The sequence below is a fragment of the Uloborus diversus genome, chromosome 8, assembly GCF_026930045.1.
Source record: "Uloborus diversus isolate 005 chromosome 8, Udiv.v.3.1, whole genome shotgun sequence".
NCBI lineage: Eukaryota > Metazoa > Arthropoda > Arachnida > Araneae > Uloboridae > Uloborus > Uloborus diversus.
In genome coordinates this window covers 59,430,851-59,455,358 of record NC_072738.1, presented here as the reverse complement: position 1 = coordinate 59,455,358, position 24,508 = coordinate 59,430,851, and the positions used below count along the sequence as shown (strand labels likewise).

Sequence of the window (24,508 nt, the reverse complement as noted above, 5' to 3'; positions counted from 1 at the left end):
TCGCCCCTCCCTTGTATCTGTCCTTGTTGTAACTTAAGTTGACAGTGACGTCTTGACACGTAGAAGAAAAAAATTTAACAGATAAAACATCACAATTATACTAACTACCTACCCTATCTGCTTTGCCAATAAGAGAAGAGCGCCACATGTCTATGAGCTGCTATTGGCTGGCATGTTTGATTCAAATGGATGTAAAGTTCCGTGCTGCTTCGCTTGTAAAATTGAAAATATTTAACGATTGACAGGAATTATGACTAAAAAAGGTTATGAATGCATCGGTTTAACTAACTAATCCAATTTCTTAAGTGAAGAGCATAATTTCACCTGAATATTGGACAAGGCGCAAGGAATTATTTCATTCGCTTGGGCAAGACTTATTTCTCCATTTTCAAGTAAGCTTGTAATCGAGTATAGCTGGCACAAGACAACAACAATAATAACTTAGTTATCTGTACTAACCCCCCCTTTCCTAAAATGTGAAAAAATTCTGCTTTTTAATCTTTCTTGATTTCTACTGAGGAGCAATCTACTGAGGAGAACCATTTCTCTCCTCAGGCATGGAAGGGCAAATAAAAGGTGAAAAAATTAATATAAGGGCCAAAATTAAAAAATTTGGAGACAACCATTACAAATGGTAGGTGAAACTCTCCTCTGTCTTCGGGCAAGAGATAGTGCTAATAGCCCTGTGGTAAGTGTTGCTATAAAGCTTAGTGGCTCAGTGGTAGTGCTTCGGGCTTCCACGCCACAGGTACAGGTTCTATCCCCGGGTCAGGCATGGTCGACTCAGCTCTTCATCCCTTCATTGGGCCGATAAAATGAGTACCAAGCATGCTTGGGAACTAAACTCTGGGGGTTCCGTGTTCGGCTGACCATCTAACCGGAACATCTGCCTAGCACCCCCGTAGCCCTTGGTCAGAAAAACTGAGTTGGGCACAGTAGGCCTTGGTCCCCACAGGCTGTCGTGCCTCTGAATTTGGTTTGGTTTAAGTGGCGGGGGAGGGGGGACTGCTATACAGCATGATTTAAAAAGAAATTTCAATAAAAGCTTGCTGAGCACTGCAACTTTTACTCCAAACTTGAAAATGTCCACTTACATCTCTTTGCTTCTACCTGCCTCATATGCTGAATAAAAGGGAGATAATTGCATTTACACTGGAGATATGCAAGGTATTTTTTACTTAAAAGGTATGTTTTGTTCCAAATTCAATTAAAGTTTTTAGCATAAAATGATTACAGAGTAATTTATTAATAGTTACATGATAAGCTTTTCAGAACCTTAAAACTAATGTTTGCATAAATTTGCATTAGTAAAGTTAAGCGCTTAAAAATCAAACTTATTTGTTACGGTTTTGATTATACAACATTTTGATTTGAAAATTGTTTCACATCAGTCCTTTGAAAAACTTTTATTTGAAAGTTTTTTAACCGTCATAGAAAGTGGGTAAAATGTAACTAAATACATTATTTAAAATTCTAAAAAGAAATTTTTTTTTATTCCTTGTTACAAATATTTATAACATTAACATTTACGTTCCCACTTCAAATGTTATTACAAATATTATAGTTAGCAGTATCCATACAGCATAAAACATTTAGCAGGCAACTGAGAATCTGCATTTTCATATTTTTATTTTCAAACATGCACCAAAACTACACTTTATACAAGCAACCTTGTATGAAATATAAGCTTAAGATTTGTGAATTAATTATTAAATGTTTTAATAAACATATTTCCAAGTGGATAATTCAGCAAAAATTTTGTTTTGCTCAATTTGTTTTAATTGAAGCATCCTCTATTATACACTGTGCAATACTAGTTTTGGTGATTCTTCATTAATTAGTGTTCATGTGAACATCAGATAGTGCATATGGGTATGACTAATGATGTGTTCCAGTTTTTTAGAGAAAAGTTATTTTTGAAAATGGAAAATGTGAAGATTGCATTGATTCATTTTCACTACAAATGTATAATGTCAGCTCTTTCTGGAATTAGGAAGGAAGGTTTTTAAATGTTGATGATTCAAATGTCATTACAATGCAGCATTGTGTGATTAAAACAGTGAAAAATCTCATTCTGATCTTAAAAAAGAGACAACAATGTCTTTTGGGTGAAAGAAAATCATTTTTAGTTGGAGAGGGGATATGTAAACATGATTAATTACATAAGATCACTTATAATTGATTTTTTTGGGGAGAATTCTGTTGCATCAAACCTGCCATTTGTTGCATTTTTCAAACAATTAATTTTATGCAAAATACTGACAGCCCAGTTATGACATCCAGAGTGCTGTTTTGTCTTTATTATGGCCTCTTTTAGAAGAGCTACTTAGTTGATCAAAGGAGACCAGTCAAGTTTTGATTTATTCGCTTCAAACTTTTGTTTACTGGGCAAAACTACAATGCATGATTACCCTTCACATTTTTCTTTTTTCCTTGTCCTTTCTTTGTGTAAATATATTGTTGTGCTGTGAATTATATTGCCTACCCTATAAATGGGTCCTTATTGCACGTGTGTACTGTGGAAGCTGGACTGTGCACCAAATTACAGTACAGATGGAAAAGTGAAGCAGCACACTCTATATTACCAGCATATACTTGCTTGTAACTCAAGGGCGGATCCAGAAAATGTTCAAGGAGGGGGCGATTGTTTTTCACTCTTTACTCTTTGAAACTTCAATTTCTAAAAATTTTCGAAGGAGTGCATTGAATCCCTCGTTTATCTATCCCTAATATCATCTATCGTCTGAAATTGAGATTTCGGAACTTCTATTTCAAAAATATTCCTGTAGAAAGTTCCTGTCCCTATCCCCAGAGTAATAAGAGATGTGCTAGGATTGCGTTTTAAAGACTTAAATTCCGGAAAAATTCCTGAAAAGAGCTCCCTTTCTTCTAACACCATCGAAGATTATGTAAAATTACAGTTTTAAAACTTCAGTATTGAAAATATACATGAAGAAATTTCGTGTCTCTCGGCTCAAGGAGGGGGCGATCGCCCCTCCCTTGTATCTGTCCTTGTTGTAACTTAAGTTGACAGTGACGTCTTGACACGTAGAAGAAAAAAATTTAACAGATAAAACATCACAATTATACTAACTACATACCCTATCTGCTTTGCCAATAAGAGAAGAGCGCCACATGTCTATGAGCTGCTATTGGCTGGCATGTTTGATTCAAATGGATGCAAAGTTCCGTGCTGCTTCGCTTGTAAAATTGAAAATATTTAACGATTCACAGGAATTATGACTAAAAAAGGTTATGAATGCATCGGTTTAACTAACTAATCCAATTTCTTAAGTGAAGAGCATAATTTCACCTGAATATTGGACAAGGCGCAAGGAATTATTTCATTCGCTTGGGCCAGACTTATTTCTCCATTTTCAAGTAAGCTTGTAATCGAGTATAGCTGGCACAAGACAACAACAATAATAACTTAGTTATCTGCATCTTACTTTATTTTTTAAGTTTCACCCATATGATTGTTTTATAATTTATGAAAAAGCTCTAGTTTCAAACAAGTGTTTAGGTTATTACTGTTATTAACAATTTTGTTAATTACAGTAATAACCTAAATTAACAATTTTCTTCTTGGTTTAGTTGAAGTGAATTTAGTTATTATTTTAATACTTTCATTTAAATCCTGAAGTTTCTTACAGGTAACTTATCAGTTGAAAATTCTCACAACTGCCATGTTTTCTGTGATAATACTTCATAAAAGATTAGAAATCACTCAATGGCTTGCTCTAGTCTTACTTATGATTGGTGTTGCTCTTGTGCAGGTAAATGTTTATTTTTATCATGATTTGGATTTGATTAAGTATATTGTGCATACATGTATGTATTTATGGAGTGGGTTTTTAGGGTTCAAACTTCCTCTGGAAATTTTCCAAACTATTGCAAAATATGTTTTTTACTTTTATACTTTTTTTTGCTGAAAACCTATTATTACTGTTCTATTTTTTATTTGTTTATTTATTTATTTATTTCAATTTTATTTTAAAAAATAAATTATTAGAATTAACAAGTTGTACAAACTTAGTGCTTTATCTGCAGTATTTATTTTTATCGTAGTTATTGTGAACATCATTACCTTAATTTCATTCAGATTTTGAAACCTGACACAAACAGAAACATCAAAATTCTTAAAACTTAAACATGCCTAACTCTTTTATTAAGTACATGAAATACACCGCCAGCTCAGTCATTTCCAGCCGAGGACTGCAGTTTCGTGCTTATTAGCACTCATCAGCCCGGCACTGGAAAGTGACTGAGCTGGAGATAGAAAACCTCTTAAGGAAGCCTAGAGTGCCAAACAAACTGGTAGCTAATATAGAACTAGCACATACCAGACGAGTGACCGAAACAATAATTTGCTGAATATATCTTTTATTAAATGTCAAAAAAAAAATAATAATGATAATTTAGGAAATATTACTTCAAATGCGCTTACATAAGCACATGGGATTAAGTATTATACTTTTTAAATTTATTAAAGAGACATTAAATATTTAACAGGAATGAAGTTACGTAATGGGCACATCTCTTTTTTTTTTCATTTAATAGATATATCACCTTTTTTTTTTTTGCTCATATTAATGCCCTTAAAGTAGCACCCCCTTATTAAACAACTTTCTGTAACGAAAACCAATAGAATATACAAATAAAATAGAATTTTAGTGATCATATAGATTTCAGGAGAATTGTGTTGGTAAAACTCTCCTCGAAACAAAAGTCTGGTTAAGGCTTTGTGTGCATAAAAACTTGCTCTATGAATGAAAAAAAGAAAAAAATGTGACATAATTTTTGTGCCACTATATTGTATCTGTTTAAGTTTAATTCATTTACTAATTTTATGGAAGTTTTTAGCTTTAAAGTCGATTTTAAACTGCTGCTATTATGAACAAATTTACTTGTAGGTGGCATTTATTTATTTATTTATTTAAATTCTTTGTTATAGATAGAAAATGATTTACTGAAACTTACAAATGTCTATAACATTTTGTCGTTCAAATTATCCTCTTATTGAGGCTTTAAAGATGAGAAATTAACAGCACCCTAACAATTAACAACCATCATAAGTAGGTTCAAATCTTAAAATGGCAGCTTTTTTCAATTTCTATTACGATAAAGAAAACTGTTAGTTTAATTTACTGCTAGAGTAAATTGGCTTTATACAAATGTGACAACCAGCAACAGACTCGGGGCCCAGCTAGGCTGGTCCTTGTCAGTTTACTCAACTCTTTGAATTCAACGAAAAAACACTAGTATTCCAAATTGTAATGAATGTTTTGAACTATAGTCAAGCATGAATTATTTTTAATAGAGTGGTGTATGAAAAGATCAATCTGTTTTCAGAAACACTGTACAGCAGTGAAAAAAATTAGTTAAAATAATCTCAAAAAATGTTCATCCACAAGAATGTTAAATGCTTTAAAAGAAATTTTGAATTTTGTGAAAAAATATTGAACATTTTACTTTATAGGTTTCAAAAGGAAATAAAAACCAGTTGAAAGGATAAAAATTCTCTCTATACAAAAATATGTTTACCTGTTTTAGAGATACGTGCAATCGATCATTGATAACAATATCTCCATTAGCCTCACTCCTAACAATTATTTTTCATATTTATAATGGGAACTTCACATGTAGCTATTTTAAAGGTTATGAGGTTATTTCTGTATCTTCGTGGAAATATTTCGAATCTTGTGATGATGGAGATCTCCCCACCCCTCACCCCACCCCATACGTTTTACTAAAAGGGGACCTGAAAAATTTTGGCAGGACTCCCAGCATCCTGTTCTGAATTTTAACTCCTCTATAAAAACCCTGTTTGTACAGTCAGTTTTCTCTAGCCTCCCCCACCACACATGTCACATGTCAAAAAATTTTGTCACACTTTTAGAGAGGAGGAGGTTGGAAGTAATTGAGACTAGGGAGAGGGTAACAAGAAGTGAGATATTATTCTTTTTTTTTTAAATTTGTTTTTGAAAAGCAGCATGACATGTGATAACGGGAAGTGTGATTCTTTGTGGCAAAAGAGAGGAGGGGTCAAAATGTGACACCTTAAGTGAGAGTCAACTAGTTTCATTTATGTGTGAGTGAGATCTTTTACTGTGTATTAATTTTTTCAGTTATTGTTTTTTCATTCAGAATCATTTTTCTTCCAGTTTCCCTCTGCAGATTCTTCCAGTGTTTCAAATTCCTCGCAAAGCATATCCTCTCAATTTTTGGGGTTATTTGTTGTCTTCATTGCATGTTTTTCAAGCGGTTTCAGTGGTGTTTATTTTGAAAAACTACTAAAGAGCTCTGCCCAGTCACTGTGGATAAGAAATATCCAGCTCGGTTAGTATTTAATGTCCAAGTATTTAATGTATTTAATGTCCAATCCTTTTATGGGGTTGCTAGCAAGGCCAAAGTTGTTTTCCTGGGGAGGGGGGGGGGATCATAGAAAGCCTTACATGTGTAGGTATTAATATACTTCGGTTAGCAATATGGCTTAAAATAAAAGTTTCTTGGATTTAACCCCAAATGTTACATTTCTGGTGTGTAACATTTTATGTAAAGAAAGGTCAAAAAAGTAATGTTGAAAAAATCATGAAAGGATGTCTTTGGCGGGCCTGCTTCCAGGAGACCCCATAGCAACTACAGCCTTGAAATTTTGTACAAAATTACTTCGAAACCTGGGGGTTTGCACCTAGGGTTTTTTACTTGAACTTTCCAGTTAGTTTTTTTGTAACAAATTTTTAAGTTGAAAGTTCCCTTAAATTCCCTATTAAAGAGATGAAAGATTTTCCACAACCCTTAACATTCTATGTCGTTTGAAAGATTTTTTTTTTCTGGGGCACCCAGTGTTCCAGTTTTGTCAATTATAACAGCAGATATAAAGGTTTCTATTTTAGGGACAAGTCCTAGGCTCAACTCAGTTCAAGCCGGAGCTATAGAGCAAAATATATTTCTAGAGACGTTGACTTTGAAAGCGACTTTTCACACGTGCAAAACTGCCGTTTGCAATGCTCAGGAGCTCTTTAGTGCCTATAGCTGTGCAAGTTGGTACAAGTTAGTTTAGAACCCGGGAAAGGGGTGCTCTTCAAAGCGTGTTTTTTTTTAAATATCTCAGTTATGCATATTTTTGTCAAGTTCTTTTTATCTTTGGGTGTGAACAGAATTTTATTCTGATTATGAGCTCTTTACTTATATTCTATGTTCTACGGTAGGGAAAGGGTCATTCTCATTTTGTTCAAAATGGAATTCAGCAAGCAGGGGGCGCAGCCCCCTAGTTTTATGAAATATTTAAATACTGCACATTTGTATGTTCAATTTAAATGAAAGTTAAAAATAACTTTTCAATCCTGCCTTGCAAATATAAAATATTGTGTAAAAGGTTTTGAAAATATGATAAGAAATGTGTAATTACTTTAAATATGATGTAAATTAACGTTGAATTTGACTTGTTTAAAAATAATAATGTCCACAGGCATGTTATTAAATATTTATTCTGAAAGGCATAAGAGTAGAAATATTTCGGTGAATAGATTTTATTCAGCTGTGTTGGTTACTGGGAAGGATAATTGAAAGAGTTGCTTTAAACTTTGGCTTAAAAGTTGTGAAGAAATTGCTTTTTGTGTGTCAATGTTTTATTGCAAGAATGGCAACTTTTGACATTGTCATATATATATGGTCCGTGCATGAAGATTTGATTTATGCATTCTGTTGCTTTTTGAGTCACTTTCATCGATTTTTTTCCTTGTTATTTTGTCATAAGTTACAAAACAAGCATGTACAAATTCTGAATTAAAAAAATAATTGAGTTTTCTTTAGTTTGTTGATACTCTAATAGTCACAAGGGTAGGAAATGTTTAAAAAATAATTTAAAATGGAATGTAAGCAGAAAGTTGGGTGCAAGTAAGAAAAGAAAAGAAATGAAGTTTTCACCAGTTCTATAATTGAGCAACAAACTTATATAATTTCATCTGCATCTTCCCGATTTAAAGTTATTGACACTCATAAGCAGAAGCAGTTAATATTTTCTTTTATATGGTGTTTCAAATTTCCATTTTATTGATGTTTTTCAAACGTTATTGAAATTGGTTAATGTTGAAGCTATAATTTTGTCGGATGGACTTTAAAGAGTTAAATTCAGAGAGTTCAGCTTTTCAAACAAGTGACAGAAAAATTGTACTTTAAAATACCTAATCTAATCATTAATGAAAAATTCAAAAGGTGCTTTTTTACATACATAAAAATAAATTAAAATGAGTTTCAAAAACTAAATAGCTCTTGCACTTTTTTCATTAGAAATCAAGTCTTTAAACAAATGATTAAGTTTTTGAAAAGTCACTAAAACTGTTTTTTCTTTGCATTTGCAGAAGGGGGGGGGGATAAAAGCTTGGGGAAAATTGCCTGTTAGGATCACATTTTCCTGCTAACGGAAGTTTACTTAACAAAAAAAAAAAAAAAAAAATCAGTGATAGCTTTTTGTATATTCTTTTAAAGCTTTCTTTTCAATTTTATTTCAGCTGTATTCAGCATTATTTTTGGTGTTTTGGCAATGGTAATGCAAGATTTTCCAGCTGTTCTGGAACATGGATTTTTCCAAGGTTACTATACAACTACTTGGATTGTTATTTTTCTTCAGGTGAGACATTACTTTTACTTAGGTTAGAAGTAATTCAAACATTAAAACTACTTTTTTTTTTCATGCAGATTAAGTTTTTCGGTGTTTTTTTTAAAAATGAATTTTAGGTTTAGAATGTTATGTAATTGCAGATAAATTTAAACTGGCATTGCTTGTTGTTGAAATTTAACCGTGTTTCGTGTTTCTGTAATATTTTTGCCTGTTCCTCATCTTCTTGGAGAAGAAACCCAAATATATTATCTTATCTCTTTAACTTAAACTACAGGCTTTATAATCAACTTTGGAAATTTGAACAAAATTAATCTTACTGAAAAAGATCATACCTTTTGATGGGTATGAAAATTAGAAGTTTGCAAGAATTTCATACTACTGTCAAATCAAAAAATTAATGCAAAAGTTATTCTTTAAATTGGAATTAACAAATAACAACATCCTGAGTTGCCATGCACTGGGAATTGTCGGGAAAATTCTTTCACCAACTTTTGTGGAAACCCTGAAAATTAAATTTAAAAATGACTATTTTGTGCACATCTACTGCCCAGTATACTTCGAAACCTTGATCCCTTCCTCTTGTTATTAATACTGAAAAAAGGGGGGGGGGGGGCAGCTTTCAACGTGTCTTGTTTTAATGATCATGATCAATGTATAGCTGCTGTATTGAGTTGCATAAATTATTTTTTTTTTTAATGTTGATTTAATTGAAGTAATTAACTTAAATTTAAATTATTATTCTGAGCAAAAAATAATGATGGAATGTAATGTCTCAGTATCAATATAATTATTAACAATTGTGTTAATACATGAGTGTTGACTAAAATTAGAATTTTTTTACAGGCTTTTGGAGGACTAGTTGTATCAACTGTGATAAAATATGCAGATAACATTTTGAAAGGTTTTGCTACTTCCATATCAATTGTGTTATCTACTATCGCTTCCTATTATTTATTAGATGACTTCAAACCTACAAAGTATGTATTAATATATGTCTTAAAAATACTGATTACTTAGGACATGTGTATCAATGTTACTTATTCATAAATATATTGAACACAAAGTTTGCTTTCATTCAGCAAAATTGGAAAAATCTTGGAACAAAAATGTATAAAGTATAGGTTCAAATTTAATGTTCACAGTTAAATCAGTATTTAATATAAAAATGAAAAATAACCATATAAGCTTTGTGCTACAATATGATTAAAGTGAAAACCAACGTAAATAAAGCACAAATTTTGAAGAAAATACAGCATACAGCTATTTCAAGGCCACAATGGAACCTCTTCATCAGTGCAAAAAGCTCACCAACTCAACCGAAAGTCGTGTGAGAACTGACAACGACCACGTGGACACCAGTATTTATACCAAAGAGGACCAACCAATAGGAATTCAGGACACGACAATAAACAACCAATCAGCAAACGATATGTCAACCCCGGGCTCAGAGCAAGGGGGAGAGACAACCAATCAGAAGCTAAAAGACAAAAAGAGTGAGAAACACCGAAGAAATCGAAAAAGCAATTATAGTAATTGCTTCCGAATATCATGAAAAAATGGAGTGCTGGAAAAATCTTTGACATGAGAATTTTTCCAACTATAGTTAGTTTCCCTGATATCGAGGTCATAAATCGAAGAACATTTACCAATAATCTTTGCAGATGAAAAATCAAAACAGTGACCAAAAGTCCAATAATGCTGAGCCGTGGAAGAACAAGCAAGTTCTTTATGCTTAAAATAATTTTCGTGCTCTTTCGGACTGCTGTGACAATCAATAGGGTGCTTCAAGTTTGTAAACTTTATCTTATTTACAGGAGAAAAAGCTATATCAAAACCAAACTTCTTCAAAATCTTTGTAACTTGATGGTTAACTTTTGGATAATAAGGCAAAACAATAGTATAGGAAGCACTGGAAGCAGAAACCTTGTCAGAATGAATGGGCTTAGTTAGTTTATTATAAATTGAATCAAAAATGTTAGGAGAATAACCACGATTGAAAGCCACTGCTTTAAGATGATAAAGCTCAGCACTTAAAGAATTGGTGGACGAGCAGATGTTCAAAGCATGAAACACAAAAGCTTTGAATGAGGATAGCTTTTGGTTTGGAGGATGAGAAGAGCATTTGTAAGGAGGTAGTGTAACAGCAAAAGGCTTATACGAAACACCGAAGTCATAAATTTATCATTACTTTTAGTAATAAAGACGTCCAAAAAAGAAAGAGAACTATCAGTTTCCATTTTAATTGTGAATTGGATGCAAGGATCAATAGAATTTAGAGTAGAAAGTAAAAGATTATTATCAACATGGTTTTCGCCAAGCAAAACAAAGCAATCACTTAAAATAGGGTCTTTGAGCCCTATTTTAAGTGACATTTATGTATGCTATTTTGTGGCTAAACTTTTTGAAACCATAACGTTTCCATTCTATGTTTGTTATGTTGACGACCGACGTTGTTGTATAATCATACAATACAAATTAAATAAAAAAGTTTATCTGTCTGAATTGTTCCCATATTTAGCTCATTGACTGATTATTTATTACTATTTGTTTATCTCAATCTCAAAATTTTTCAAAAAAAAAAAAAGGAAATGGAAAAAATATGGAACTTTTATCCCCATTGCTAATATAGCTTAAAACTCCTTTTGCAAATGACAGTGTTAATATGGTGCTATGTACAGTGAAACCCCTCCTAACGGACACCCCTTTAATGCGGACACCCCTCTTATGCGGACAGTTTTTAATTCCCCGGCAGAGAGACATTAAACCTAATGTATAAGGAACCTCTCTCGTACGGACACCCTCAAATACGGACACGGACACCCTTTTCGAAGTCATTTACATTGATATATCCTTTTTTGCGGACAGTATTTAAAACTTGAGAATTAAATAGCTACTCCATTGAAAGGTTTCATTTAATGCAAAGTCGACCAGCTTATACGGAGATAAAAAAAATATTTCTTTGCAATTTTACTTTGCATCTACTGCGTAGCAAAAAATTTTCAGCTTGACACCGAAATGCATTTTTCATTCCAAAAAACATCATCAAATCGTCAAAAATAAAAGAAAAGAAAAGAGAAAATGATTATTCTGCAAGTTTCTGTCTGTATACCCCCACCCTCCCCCGTTGCCTTGTTCCTTTTCAGATGACTAACAAGCAGGCGTGTTGTGTCTAAGTGGAGCCGAGTTGACGCGCCATCTAACAAAAATATTTTATAGAGAGTAAAAGTAAAGCCAATGCAATATCATAAAGTAAACTTAAGGGTAAAAGCATTCAGTTGTTTCATCGTTCTCATTGAAATGGCTCTGAATACTCATCGTCAGCGTCGTACTCTTTCTCTTAAAGAAAAAATTGAAGTTATAGATTTCGCAGAAAAAAATATAATTGGAATACGGAACATTGCTGAAAAGTTTGGTGTGGGACGCACACAAATTTGCTGTATATTAAAAGGAAAAGAGAAGTTTAAGAAAGAATGGTTCATAAATGGAAACCAAGAGAAGAAAAAAGATTTTCTTAAAAGTAATGCCCTTGCAGTGGATGAAATTGTGTTTAAATGGTTTGTGTCCGCAAGAAGCAAAAATATTCCGATTTCTGGCCCTATTTTACAAGAAAAGGCGAAAGAAGCAGCTACTGAAATGGGTATAGAAAATTTCAAAGCTTCCAATGGATGGTTAGATCGTTTTCGAACGAGACATGATATCGTTTTTAAAAAAATATGTGGTGAATCCATGGATGTGGATGCTGACGTTTGCGAGAAATGGTTTGAGAAAGTGCCTAGTTTGATTGAAAATTACGAGTCATGTGACATTTATAACATTGATGAGACCGGTTTGTTTTATAGAGCTCTACCAGATAAAACCTTAACTTTACGGAAAGAAAACTGCTCTGGTGGCAAAATCTCCAAAGAACGCTTAACAGTTTTGTTGAGTGCCAGCATGGATGGTACAAAATTAAAACCAGTTGTCATCGGAAAAGCAGCCAGACCTCGGTGTTTTAAAGGACTGGATATAAAAAAATTACCTGTAGACTGGTATTCAAATAGAAGAGCGTGGATGACAACCAGTGTCATATCTGATTGGCTTGTAACTTTTGATAAGAAGTTGGGGAGAGAAAAAAGGCATACTGTTATTTTTATGGACAACGCGCCCTCCCATCCCAAAGACTTTCACTTGAAAAATATAGAAATAGTCTTCTTGCCAGCAAACACAACATCGAAATGCCAACCTATGGATGCTGGGATAATTCAAGCATTTAAAATTCAATACAGACAACTAGTTATGAAGCATTTAATCAATAAAATGGAAGAAACTAAAACAAGTAGCGAATTGTCCAAAACAATTGATGTGTTAGATGCAATTAGCTGGGTTAAGCACGCATGGAAGGAAGTTAAAAAAGAAACAATAGTAAGTTGCTTTAATCGCGTTGGATTCAAAAAAGGATCTGCCACAGAGGAAATTGACAACGAAGTTGATTGTGACAATGATGGATCCGATTTGCAGTCGTTAATGCAACAAGCAGGGTTCACAAATGTGACCGCCGAAGACTATGCTCCCATCGACGACCAAGTTTTCACTGAAGAAAGCGAAACAGAAATTGCAAGCATAGTGCGCGAAATTAACGAAGATCATGCAGTTGAGGATGACGATGAAGATGAACTGTCCATAAAAAAAGACGTTAAAACAATTAAAAATGTTAACGAAGCTTTAAGCGTATTAGATGGACTCAGGGAATTTTCAATTAAACACAACGATCCTAAAGGACTAGACTTGGTACAAGAACTTAAGATACATTTCGAAAATGAAAGACTTTCATCGATCAAAACATATCAACAGACATCAATCGAACAATTTTTTAAAAGTACAAATTAGGTATGTAATTTTTATGCGAACCTGTTATTTAAATCTCTTTGAGTGTGAAAAACTGTAATATTTGAATTTAACCTGATAAAATAATTGTTTATTATGTATATGTTGGTAAAAACTAGTAAATTAAAAAAAATCTATGCATATGAAAGAATAGAATTCACACATATTTCATTTAAGATTTCAAAAAACATAAACAAATAACTAAAGTTAATTAAATTAAAAAAACCTCTGTAAAGCGGACACCCCTCTCTTACGGACAAAAAAGTTTGTCCCGTTAGTGTCCGTAATAGAGGGGTTTCACTGTACTTAAGATTTCCTCTGCTAATGAACATAGCAGCTGTTTTATTAAAGCTTCATTTCTTAGTTTGCTCTAATTTTCTTGTTTTAATTTATCATGATTGTTTTTTTATTTTTATTATTTTTATTTTTCTGATGCATATTTAAGGAGATTTTTTTATTATGTCTGATGCATATTAAAGGAAAAATTATACTGCCTGCCTATTATTCTGAAAACATATCTATATGTGTGTGTGTTTGCTGTATGTTTAGGTTGAGATTTTTTTCATAAAATGCTGCTTTTTAATGAACATTTTGACAGTGTATTCTGTTAAATATTGAGTAGGTTTTTTTTCATCTAGCCATCTTAAATATTTAAAAATTGATTTTCATAAATCATCGTTTTTTTTCCCTTTAAATTCATCAAAATGTTTATTATTTTTTTAAGTAAGAAATATATTCACACCATACAAAATAGTAATCAATATTTTCCTTCTTGTTAATACGACAAAAAATTATACCTTAAACCACTAACCGTTTCTCATTTCTTTTCTTTCAGTACTTTTTTCATGGGAGCTACAATTGTTATCACGGCAACCATGCTGTATGGTTATCCAGTGAAAAAAACAGATAAATACTCTTCTGGAAGCCAAAATGGAAAGCTAGTAGAAAGATGATTTGTCTATCTTTTAAAATTTTTACATGTTGTTGATTGCTATGTTTTTTTTTTATTCATCCTCTAAATGGGTCTAACCAGGCTTTTACCCAGAGTCTTGTTTTGTGAATTCTTTTAGCAAAATAATGAAAACCTTGTAGTTTTTGTGCATGTAATTTTAAAATTTAAACCTTTAAAATTGCATCAGCAGAAATATCAATACATATTTTATATATATAATTTTGTCATAGAAAAGTTAAATGATAAAAAAATTGAACAATAATCCCCAAACACCCTGGGACCTAATCAGGGGAACTCCCCTAGGGCAGGGAGAACAATGAGATGTTTTGTGAGTGTTGCAAGAGTATAAGCCTAAAAAATGCATCACTAGTACCTCAACACCTCACAAAATAAGGAAAAGGGTAATAGAAGTCAATTTCAAAATGCCCAAAAGTCAATTTCATAATGGGAGGTCCCAGGTTGTTTTGGGATTATTGTTCAACTTTTCAATCTTTTTACTATTCAACTTTTCTATGGCTAATATTATCTTTGCTGCCAGTTTCAAAGTGCTGCCTATGCCACCTATTGAGCTGTGTTGTTAGTTTAATTTCATTGACTGATTTGTCCAAGGTAAAGAAATTCTGCTTTTTTAATGTTATTTTGTGTGTGTGTGTGTGTGTATATATATATATATATATATATATATATATATATATATATATGATTCCAGAGAATAGACAATTGAACCAGGTATCAATAGATTCGTAATTTTTTAGGGATCATGTTTGGAAAACTTGCACCTTTGTATGACTTTAATTAGCAGAGATTTTAATTGAAACTATCTTAAGCAACATTTCATTCACTTTAAAATTTCTGATTCTCTGCTGCTGGCATCGTTTCAATACTACTTCATGTGAAAAAGACGCTACAAAAATCTTGACCATTGCACAATAAACCCAGGTTCGAGCAAAAATATTATGTTCAACCTGCAACATGGAGAAAAGTGGGATTAATAAATGTACTGCTGATGTTTCACTACAGTTGGTAAGATGTATTTAGCTGCAATGTAATCTTTTTTTTAATTTTTTTTCTTTGAAACAACCTAACTTATGTTGTAAAAATGTCAATTAACATTCTTTTGTAAACTTAAGCTGTCTCAGGAGGCAAAGCCCCCGTACTTTGGTGCTTCCGAGGACACAAACGTAGGGGGCGAGGTTGAGGAGGCCGCCGAAGTCGACAGGTGTAGTTGCTCTGAAGCCTGGTATTAATAAATATATAAAGAAACAGTCAAATCAGTAACTCATCTACCCCACTAAGTCGACATTTATTTTTCCAATGGTTGGCCGAAAGCTAATTTCAATGAGTGTAAACTCCTCTAACTTGACACACATTAACTGAAACAGCAATAAATCACCTTCCACTTCTGTTGTTGTCTTGTGCCAGCTAATCTAGCAATTTGGGGTGCACTGCCTTCACTTTTTCAACTGTACCGTAATTTGGTGTGAAGTCAGATTTCCACAGTACATACATGTCATAAGGACCCGTTTATATAGTAGGTAACCAATCACAGCATAACAACACATTCATACAAAGGATAAGGTCAAGAGAGAGAAAGGACCTCCAAACTTCTCTGATTGCTAGACACGGCTGTCGACTGTACTCCTAAATTTTTTATACGTTGGGGCCGATATCACTTGTAGTGCTTTTGAAGATTTTTTATGTATATTTATAGGATATCTTAATAAAAACAAAACAAAACAAAAAAAAATCATTCTTTTTCAAGCTAAATTCACTTTTGGCTTTTTCTTTTGATCGGCTTTTTTTCCTTTTTTAAATATAGGTTTACAAATAATAGACACTAAATTGACCAGCATGGGCATTTTCTGCTTGCATTGTCATTCATCACAAGCAGTAGGTTATTGAGTGCCTCAGATTGATATCAGAAATTCTAATATTTTATTTAATATTTGCCTTCCACTTTATTAATTAACTAGCCGCCTGCGGCGACCAGCTGGTCCGTCTTTTTACACCAAGGTTGCCGCCTTCGGCGGCTGCTTAGGCAATTTAGCAACGGTATTAATCAATGTTTTTCTCTATATATCAATATTATCATTCGCCTTTTCACGCCAATGTGGCCGACTTCGGCGACTGCTTAAATGGATTTCGTGGCGGTATCAATCAATCTATATCTATATCATTATTAATTTAAATTAAATATTTTCTAGATCTATCTCCAGTTTTGTCGTTTGGAATATTTTTAAAGGTGGGGGAAGGGAGACACGAACGGCTTGCTCTTTGGCTAACTTGTGGCTACTTTGGCTTTGGCCTACGGCGGCTGTCTGGCTTACTTGTCATTCACCATTTTACGCCAAGAAGTCGGAAAATAACAAAAATCACGTCCATTTTTATGTGAAGACATTATGTTTTCAAATCGTAGCGGCGGGGGCTATGACCCCCCCCCCCCCCCCCCACCGGTTGTTGTTCTGTAAATAACGGGTCTGTCTATTTCTCACTGTACATCAACATGTAGATTTGTCTTTCTCCAGATCCATGCAAATTTACCTCTGATAGTAATTAACAATCTTTTTTTCAAAGCAAAAAAGTATTAATTTGAAAAAAAAAAAAAAAAAAAAAATTTGTGCACTCAATGTCTATTTATCTACTAATTCGATCTATCTCTAAATTTTCTTATCTATCTCTATTTATTTTCATCTAACCTCCAATCTTATTCCGTAACAAAAAGAAAATCATGCAAAAAAAAGCGCGCTTACTTATTTATTAAAATAGCACAAAAAATCGGTGTCTCTGTGGTACCCGGAGTTTGCATAAGTATAAAAATCATCGCTTTATTGAAATTCAAAAAAAAGAAAAAAAAGTGACTGGGATCAAAACGATCCCGTCCCGATGTGGTCCGTCTGATTAACCGAAATTGAAAGTTTAGCAAAGCATCCGGGGGAGGGGGGAGAGAAACAAATGAAATACCTGGAAATAAAAAAAGGCGTATGAATCCTTCGAAAGGAAGAAAAGAAAAAAGCAAGTTATTTTCGAAGCGGTCAGCGGACAGCAGATCTTCGGTGCAGCGATAACTCATCTCTTCATTCTGTCTTTAAAAAATTGTAAAAAAAAAAAAAAAACTATTGAATATTTTTGAAAACTTTTTTTTCTGTAGAGGACGAAATGTTCTCGCTAGTACATAGTAAAATTGTAGAAAAGAGGCTATTATATTTTTCACGGGATGCGTTTGGAAAAAAATTAAACCCAGAAAAAAAATGCAAAATAAAGGTTTTTTCAAAAATTCCTAAAAAAACAAAAAAACAAAAATTGCTCTTTCTTCAAATTTTTTTTGTTCATCATATTTAAAATTAAATTTTCGACACTATAGTACAAAAAATATTTGTCTTTCGCGATTTGTTCGGGGTCTGAGAAGTTGAAAGTACTAAAAAGTGCTAAAAATCACATAAAATATTAAATAACTTTTTTCGCTAATTAAAATATCAAAAATCGAAGCCCGAGGTGCACATCTTCAGCAAAAACTGCACCTGTATACCAAATTTCATCTTTCTAGGCCTTACCGTTTTGCCGGGATGCGCGCCACACACACAAACATCTTATTTTATTATATGTATAGATAGTTATGTGAATGGTTCAATTTGGTCAATCAGAATTTTGTGGGTAATTGGATTTCTTAAAAGGTCTGATTTGATTATTGTGAATTAGGTGAAATTTTACAGATGACTTAAATTTTCTCTGGCTGGATCCATGTTTTTAATATACTTAATTTAAACCCTATAATTGTTATTTGTTGTTATCTACATGGTGTTAAATTGTTACAATAAATTGTAGTTGTCATTTTAATTGAAATTATTTATTCATGCAGATAAATATGCATGTATGGTTCATTTGCTCATAAATTATATTTGTTTGGTATGAGGTTCATTTGATTTTGTATAGAGAAAAATATTATTTATGGTGTATTCATTGATAAATATTTAGTTCAAAGAGAATTAATATTTAGTTATGAATTAACAATGAATTTTCAAAATATTTTTATTTCTAATGTGTTATTACTTCAAATAATTATTTAAAACTGTGCCAAAGCATACCTCAGCATTTAATCTTTACTCATCTTGTTTTCACTTTTTGAAAGAGGACAAATATTAAAATTTATTTTTCAACATCATTCATTTCTTTGTATTTATTTTGAATTGAGGAAATCATTTTACTTTTCTTGTATGTCGTAAGTTTTAGAAGAAATTATTTTATTCATAGAATTTTGACAAAGTAAGAGCCAAGTTGGAGTTATTGAAAACAAAATTTCAATGCTATAACTTAAGATCCTACCCTGCCTTCTGAATAATTGAGTGATAAAATTTTGTGCATTGCATTCAAGACTGTGCAGTAGAACCTTGCTTATTCGGCCCATGTTTATCCGGATCAAATTCGTAAAGTTTTACATTCACATAAATCAGCAATAGGTAACCTAAATAACCTAAGGGGCTTATCCTCTTCTTTTGTGAACTTGTGTTGTAACTTCTGTGAACCTTTATTAAAAACAAAAGACAAAAATAATTTTTTTCTTGAAAATTAAAAATTGTGGCATTTGAAGTGCTTATAAAAAGTCTTGAAAAACATTGAAATAATTTTTGTTTAAGAAGTTAAGCCTGACAAAAACATGGTCCAGAATGTTGTCTTGATCGACCAACAATAGGACGGATATAGAACAGTCGATCGCGGTTGTTGGGTTGCCTACCACTGACATAAAAATTGTTTTCAAATTATGGTAGTGAACTATAAGCTCACCTTTTTTTTTAATTTTTAATTTTGATTAAATGACAACTCCTGAATAGATCATTCAGTAAATTATAGTAATCTACTAAAAAAGGCACACTTGGAACATCAGTCCGACACTACTGCAGCGGAACAATACATGATGAAGTGTTTATGTGAAATAATCCCATGTAATTTGGTTACAAAGCATTTTTTCTTTTGTTGTTGTCTTGTACCAGTTAGGCTGGCAACTTGGGGTGCACTGCTTCACTTTTCCAACTGTACGATGATTTGGTGAAGTCCAACTTCCACAGTACACACTTACCATAAGTACCCATTTATTGTGTAGGCTACCATTCACAGCATAACAACACATTCACACAAGGAAAGAACGAGGACAGGAGAGAGAAAGTATGTCCATGCCCGAGCTGGGATTCGAACCCAGGACCTCCCTATCCAGTCAGACATCACTGACCACTAGACAAGGCGCGCAGCTTTTTTTTTTTGCTGTAATAAAATGTATGTCTGATTATTAAAAAGTGTTCTGTGTTTTTTAACCCCATTATCCAGATTTTTAAAAATCCGATTTGCCTTTGGTCCCGGTTAGTCCGTATAAATAAGGTTGTGCTGTACTTCCTGAAAGTAACTGCATGAAAAGTTTGCTTTTATTTGCTTCTTTGAGAATTAAATCCTGTTTCCATTTGCCCCAGAAACTAAAGGCTAAATGGAAACGGATTTCATTTCCCATGAGTTTGATGTGTGTAGAAAACACACCCAGCTTCGAGGCTTAAGAAGCTCTGAAGCAAAAATACTCATACCTGTGGCTCATGGGCCATATGCAATACCCAATTGTAACCTATAACTGTTTAATGAAAAAAATCTTTCAAAAATTTAGTTACATGCTAAATTTAAGTAAAATATGTACAAAAGCATTACTGGTATTAAAATATAATTTATATTGTCTTTGAAAAAGGTGGAAAGCATGACAAGCCGAGTTGTTTCCAATTTCCCCAGAATGCATTATTTATAAAACATGTAAGAAACTTAATAGTTGTGAGTATTTGTAAACTTACAGCATGAAAAAAAAAAAAAAAAAAAAAAAAATTGTAAAAGAAAGTTTCATAATGGCCACAACATACTAAGTTATTTTAAAGTGTTCCTAATATTCAAGTCAGAATTGGTAAGCTTCTGCTGAAGTAGGGGGAAAAAAAAAAAGAGAAAACCTGTTGGAAAAATAGGTTTTTTCTGTAAGTGAAAAATTTGAAACACAACTCGCATTAGCTGAAAATTTAGAAAAAAATATTTTAGGCAAAAATTTGGAGTTGAATTTTTCTATGAAATTAATGCTTTTTCAAGAGAGATAAAACTATTCTTTTCTTAAAAAGTTATATTTAATTAAAGGCATTTTTTTAAATAGTGATTTCTCCTTTAAACTCCCCCCCCCCCCCCCCCCCCATCAAAGTCAGATTTCTCTAACCACTAGACAAGGCAGATGGCTAACTGTAGTAAAATGTAAAAACATACATAGGGTTCAGGTTCAAAAAACCCATTTTTCAATGCATAGACTGTAGGCTTTGAAAATATGCAAAAAATGTGTCAAGCATGAAAAAAATTGTGATTACTTTTAATTGCTGTAACACGTGGGTGCAATTTGGGAGATACAGTAGACTATCATCTATCTGAGATCAGATTTTCCAGTCAAAAATGTTGCTAAACTATGAAGAAGAAGAGGAAGATAGCACAACTACAGAAAACAATAATGTTAAAGAATTTTATGTAGAGTAACCAAAAAGCAAAAAAAAAGAAAACATATAGAATTTTATTTATCACAATACAATAAGATAAACTGCAACTTTCTATTACATAGTGGTAGATAAACATTAAAGTTTCACACGATATCTAAATTATGCCAGGGAGCTAAAATTCTTTTTTTTTCAAATGAAGGGAAACGATCCGACAAGCTTTAAGTTTGTAGAGGATCAAAGTTTTTTGGAAAGGGAAAAGAGCACCAATGACATTAAAGTGTCAATGATGTTTTATTTAACCATTACAGCCTTTTGTATATTCCCACATTGTAAAAGTTTGTTTTCAATAAAGAAAAACTTTTTGGCCTACCTAGAGTTTGAACTTTGCACATGTTTTACTCAAAACTTAGAAAAATCCACTTAAAACTCATTGTTTCGCACTGTCTCAATTCTAAACAATTGCTTGCTTTTACTCCCACTAAATTACAAAATTTAGCATTTAAACCATTATCAGGTATAAATTCAATTTTTAGTAATATGTTATTTTTCTAACATTATTGCCATACCAGTTTTCCATAACGTTGTATGAATATTCTCCAAGTCTTCCACTCGGACTATCTCAAAGAAAAATTCCCAGAAATTTCTGTGCTTTGAAGTTTCTCCCCTGTGCATTTGAAAGTTTGACACAGGCCTTTGAAGAAAGAGAGGAAAAGAAAAATCTTTTTTTTTCTGTATATGCTTGAAATTATAAGCTAAGTTTTCTGCAGGCCTTGATTTTGATCAAAACAGAAATCTGTTCATTGACAGAAGATCTTGCACCCCTGCTGTAACAGTGAGTTAAGCTATGTATGTTTTTTCTTTTTAGTTTACTTTTTTCAGTGTGTACAACAACAAAATCCTGTAAATATCTAGTCACTAAATAAATTATTTGTGAATTTATTTTCCAGACTGTGTATTTATTTTTACTAGTTATTGAGTTCATGTCTTGAAAGTATTAAATGTTGTGTACATGTCCTTTAGTTTACAGAATAATTGCATTTTAAGTTGCTTTCGATCCCTGACTTTCTTTTGTTCATGAATTTTCTCAGAACGAAATTTAATTTCCCATGAAATCCCATATTCATTTTTTATTTTACTATTCATAAAACTTTATTAACAAAAGTAATTTCTGATCAACATGAACAAGAGGTAAAAAAAATACCAAAACTAATAATTGCACTTTAAAAAGATATGTAGTTATGTACAATTACTACAGCAGCGCCAATGATGCATCATAGCATCTAATACTAATGAATGTGAATGCATAAGATCAATCGTCAAAACTTTTATCATCACAAATTGATTCTTGTCATTAACCATATGTCCAAACATTAAAGCATATTTGATTTATGGCAACAAGGAATTTGTGGTGTTAAAAAAAAGTACCAGCATTACTTACATTAACAATTAACCTCAAAACCCAGATGATAACTACTGCAACAGTTAATTATTTTTTTCCTTTTTGATAATCGAAAATTAGTCTAGTTGAAGCAGGATGTATTTGTGAAACCATCCAAAGAAGAGAGTAAGTGATTGTTGTTGTTGTCGTCTTATCCATGATGTGCAAAGAAAAGCGCTAGATTACTCAGAAGCTAACGAAAACAGCCTCGGCAACCTCCACAGCCTTTTCCGAAAAAATCATGTCATTTGCGTCATCCAGGCAGATCTTGAGAAGCCTGACCTGAATTGCTTGGCAGCCGAAGATATGCTGAGAGACAGTTGACAGTCGGGGCAGTGAATTGAGTACCTTCTTACTCCGTCATTTGATATTTTCATGCTTTTTACATGTTTAGAGTAAGTGATTGAAATATAAAATTAAAAAAAAAAAACCTGTTGTATAGTTAGGGGAAACCTAACCTGGCAGCATTGTGAAGGCTACACTGGTCCTAATCCCAGCATTATGATGCTTTCAGGTTTGGTTGGTCCTATAGTTCTCAATAATGTTCTGAAAAGAAATTTGAAGTGTTGATGTTGTAAGAGTAAAAGCACAAAGAAATGTCTTCCTTTTAATGCTTTAAAGACCATTCTACTCCCACTTTGATTGAGTCGGAAAAGATTCTTGGGTCAATCAAAAGTAAGAAAAACTATCAACAACTTTTATTTTTAAAACTTAAGCTATAAAAAATTCTGTAAGTATTTCTAAAAACATTTTCAGTAATCATTCAGTTTTTTTTTAAATTTTATAATTTATTAGTTTTTAATTAAAAATTAAATTTTATTTCTTCAACTAAATGCAAAGCATCATACTATAGAACAATTGAAAACTTTTTTGCATATGTTTCTTTAATAACTTTTCTGAGGAAAGCCTTTATTTCAGAATCTAAGAGAATTTTTTTTTTTGTGGGAAATGCGCAACCTCTTAACGGCAGTATAATAAATATTCCAATTACTAACAGAGATACAGTGCGAGATATTGAATGCCAGCATTACCAATCCTGTTATAAGTGAGGTCAATAAATGGGTTGATGTCAAGGCTTTATGCGGAATGCGCTCAATAAGCCATCTCCTTGATTGCTAAAAGAAATAAAAAAAAATTAATTTTAATTTTGACATCTTGAATTCAAATTATGTTTTTTGCAATCACAAGTGTATGTATGTAGGCTTGTGTGTTTGTGTCTGTGTGCAGGCAGTGTGTGTATGTGTGTCAGTGTATGTGTAGGAGTGTGTGTCTGTGTAGGTGTGTGTAGGAGTGTGTTTATGTATGTGTGTATGTAGGTGTGTATGTATGCGTGTGTGTGTGTGTCGGAAATGGACACAACCTGGAGATGGTTTTCGCTAGAGAAGCAGCATCGTGAGGCGGCCGGCCGACAGTGGTGCTGCAGACGAAGGCGGGGGAAAATAAAATCATAGGAATTCAAAACAGTCAAATGAAAGCAATAAGCAATCGTGATTGCTCAAAAAAGAGGATGATTTAAGGGATATCACACGAGAGAAATTACGGGACAGCGCAACTGCAATAGGAACCGTCAAAGCTATCTGGAACCGGTTTTTCTACTCACTTCCATAAACGATCGCTCCAAAATTCTCGTGTGCTATGGAAATTCGCAGTTGCTCGTATAGAAGCAAATTTTTTCCTCCGCTAGAAAAAAATTGCCTTTAATTCTAGGCAAGTTACGAAGGAACCAATCAAGGCGCTGGGATTTCGTGACGTCAGTCAGCGTTACTGTAAAATACTTTTGCAATCGTGGCGACAGAAATGTGGGAATTCCTTTTTATTGTTGTATTTATTTTATGTTTCAATAATTTTCAGTTACACTTTAAAAAAACGTATCAGCGACATTTAACCTTTGGTTTTGCATCTGATTTTAAATTTAAATTGCTACTTATATGTTAGTTAACATCAGTGCAAATTTTATGCATTTCTTAATTTATGGTGGTGTTTTTTGTTTCATTGGGTTTTTGAAAATTTATTTTGCACAAATGTTACAATGGAGTCGTTTCCAAAATTTTAAAAGTATTTTTTTCTGAAAGAGTATGCTTAAAAACATAAGATCTGACCATTTTTTAAATAATTTGTTTTTGTTTAATATTTTTAAAAAA

General features: G+C 32.7%; 1 protein-coding gene across 2 annotated transcripts in view; it reads left to right on the top strand.

Moving 5' to 3' along the window:
- LOC129227283 (UDP-N-acetylglucosamine transporter-like) overlaps nt 1-17,164 on the top strand; it is a 60,354-nt gene extending 43,190 nt beyond the window's left edge. The window contains exons 4-8 of one of the 2 annotated variants that reach the window (XM_054861819.1): nt 3,654-3,776; nt 6,165-6,339; nt 8,514-8,632; nt 9,467-9,600; nt 14,322-17,164. In XM_054861819.1, coding sequence (XP_054717794.1) covers nt 3,654-3,776; nt 6,165-6,339; nt 8,514-8,632; nt 9,467-9,600; nt 14,322-14,439 — 669 coding nt within the window. In that variant the 3' untranslated portion in view covers nt 14,440-17,164. The remainder of the gene's footprint in view (nt 1-3,653; nt 3,777-6,164; nt 6,340-8,513; nt 8,633-9,466; nt 9,601-14,321) is intronic. The other variant, XM_054861818.1, reaches the window with a different exon arrangement.
- Nucleotides 17,165-24,508: the final 7,344 nt, after the last annotated feature.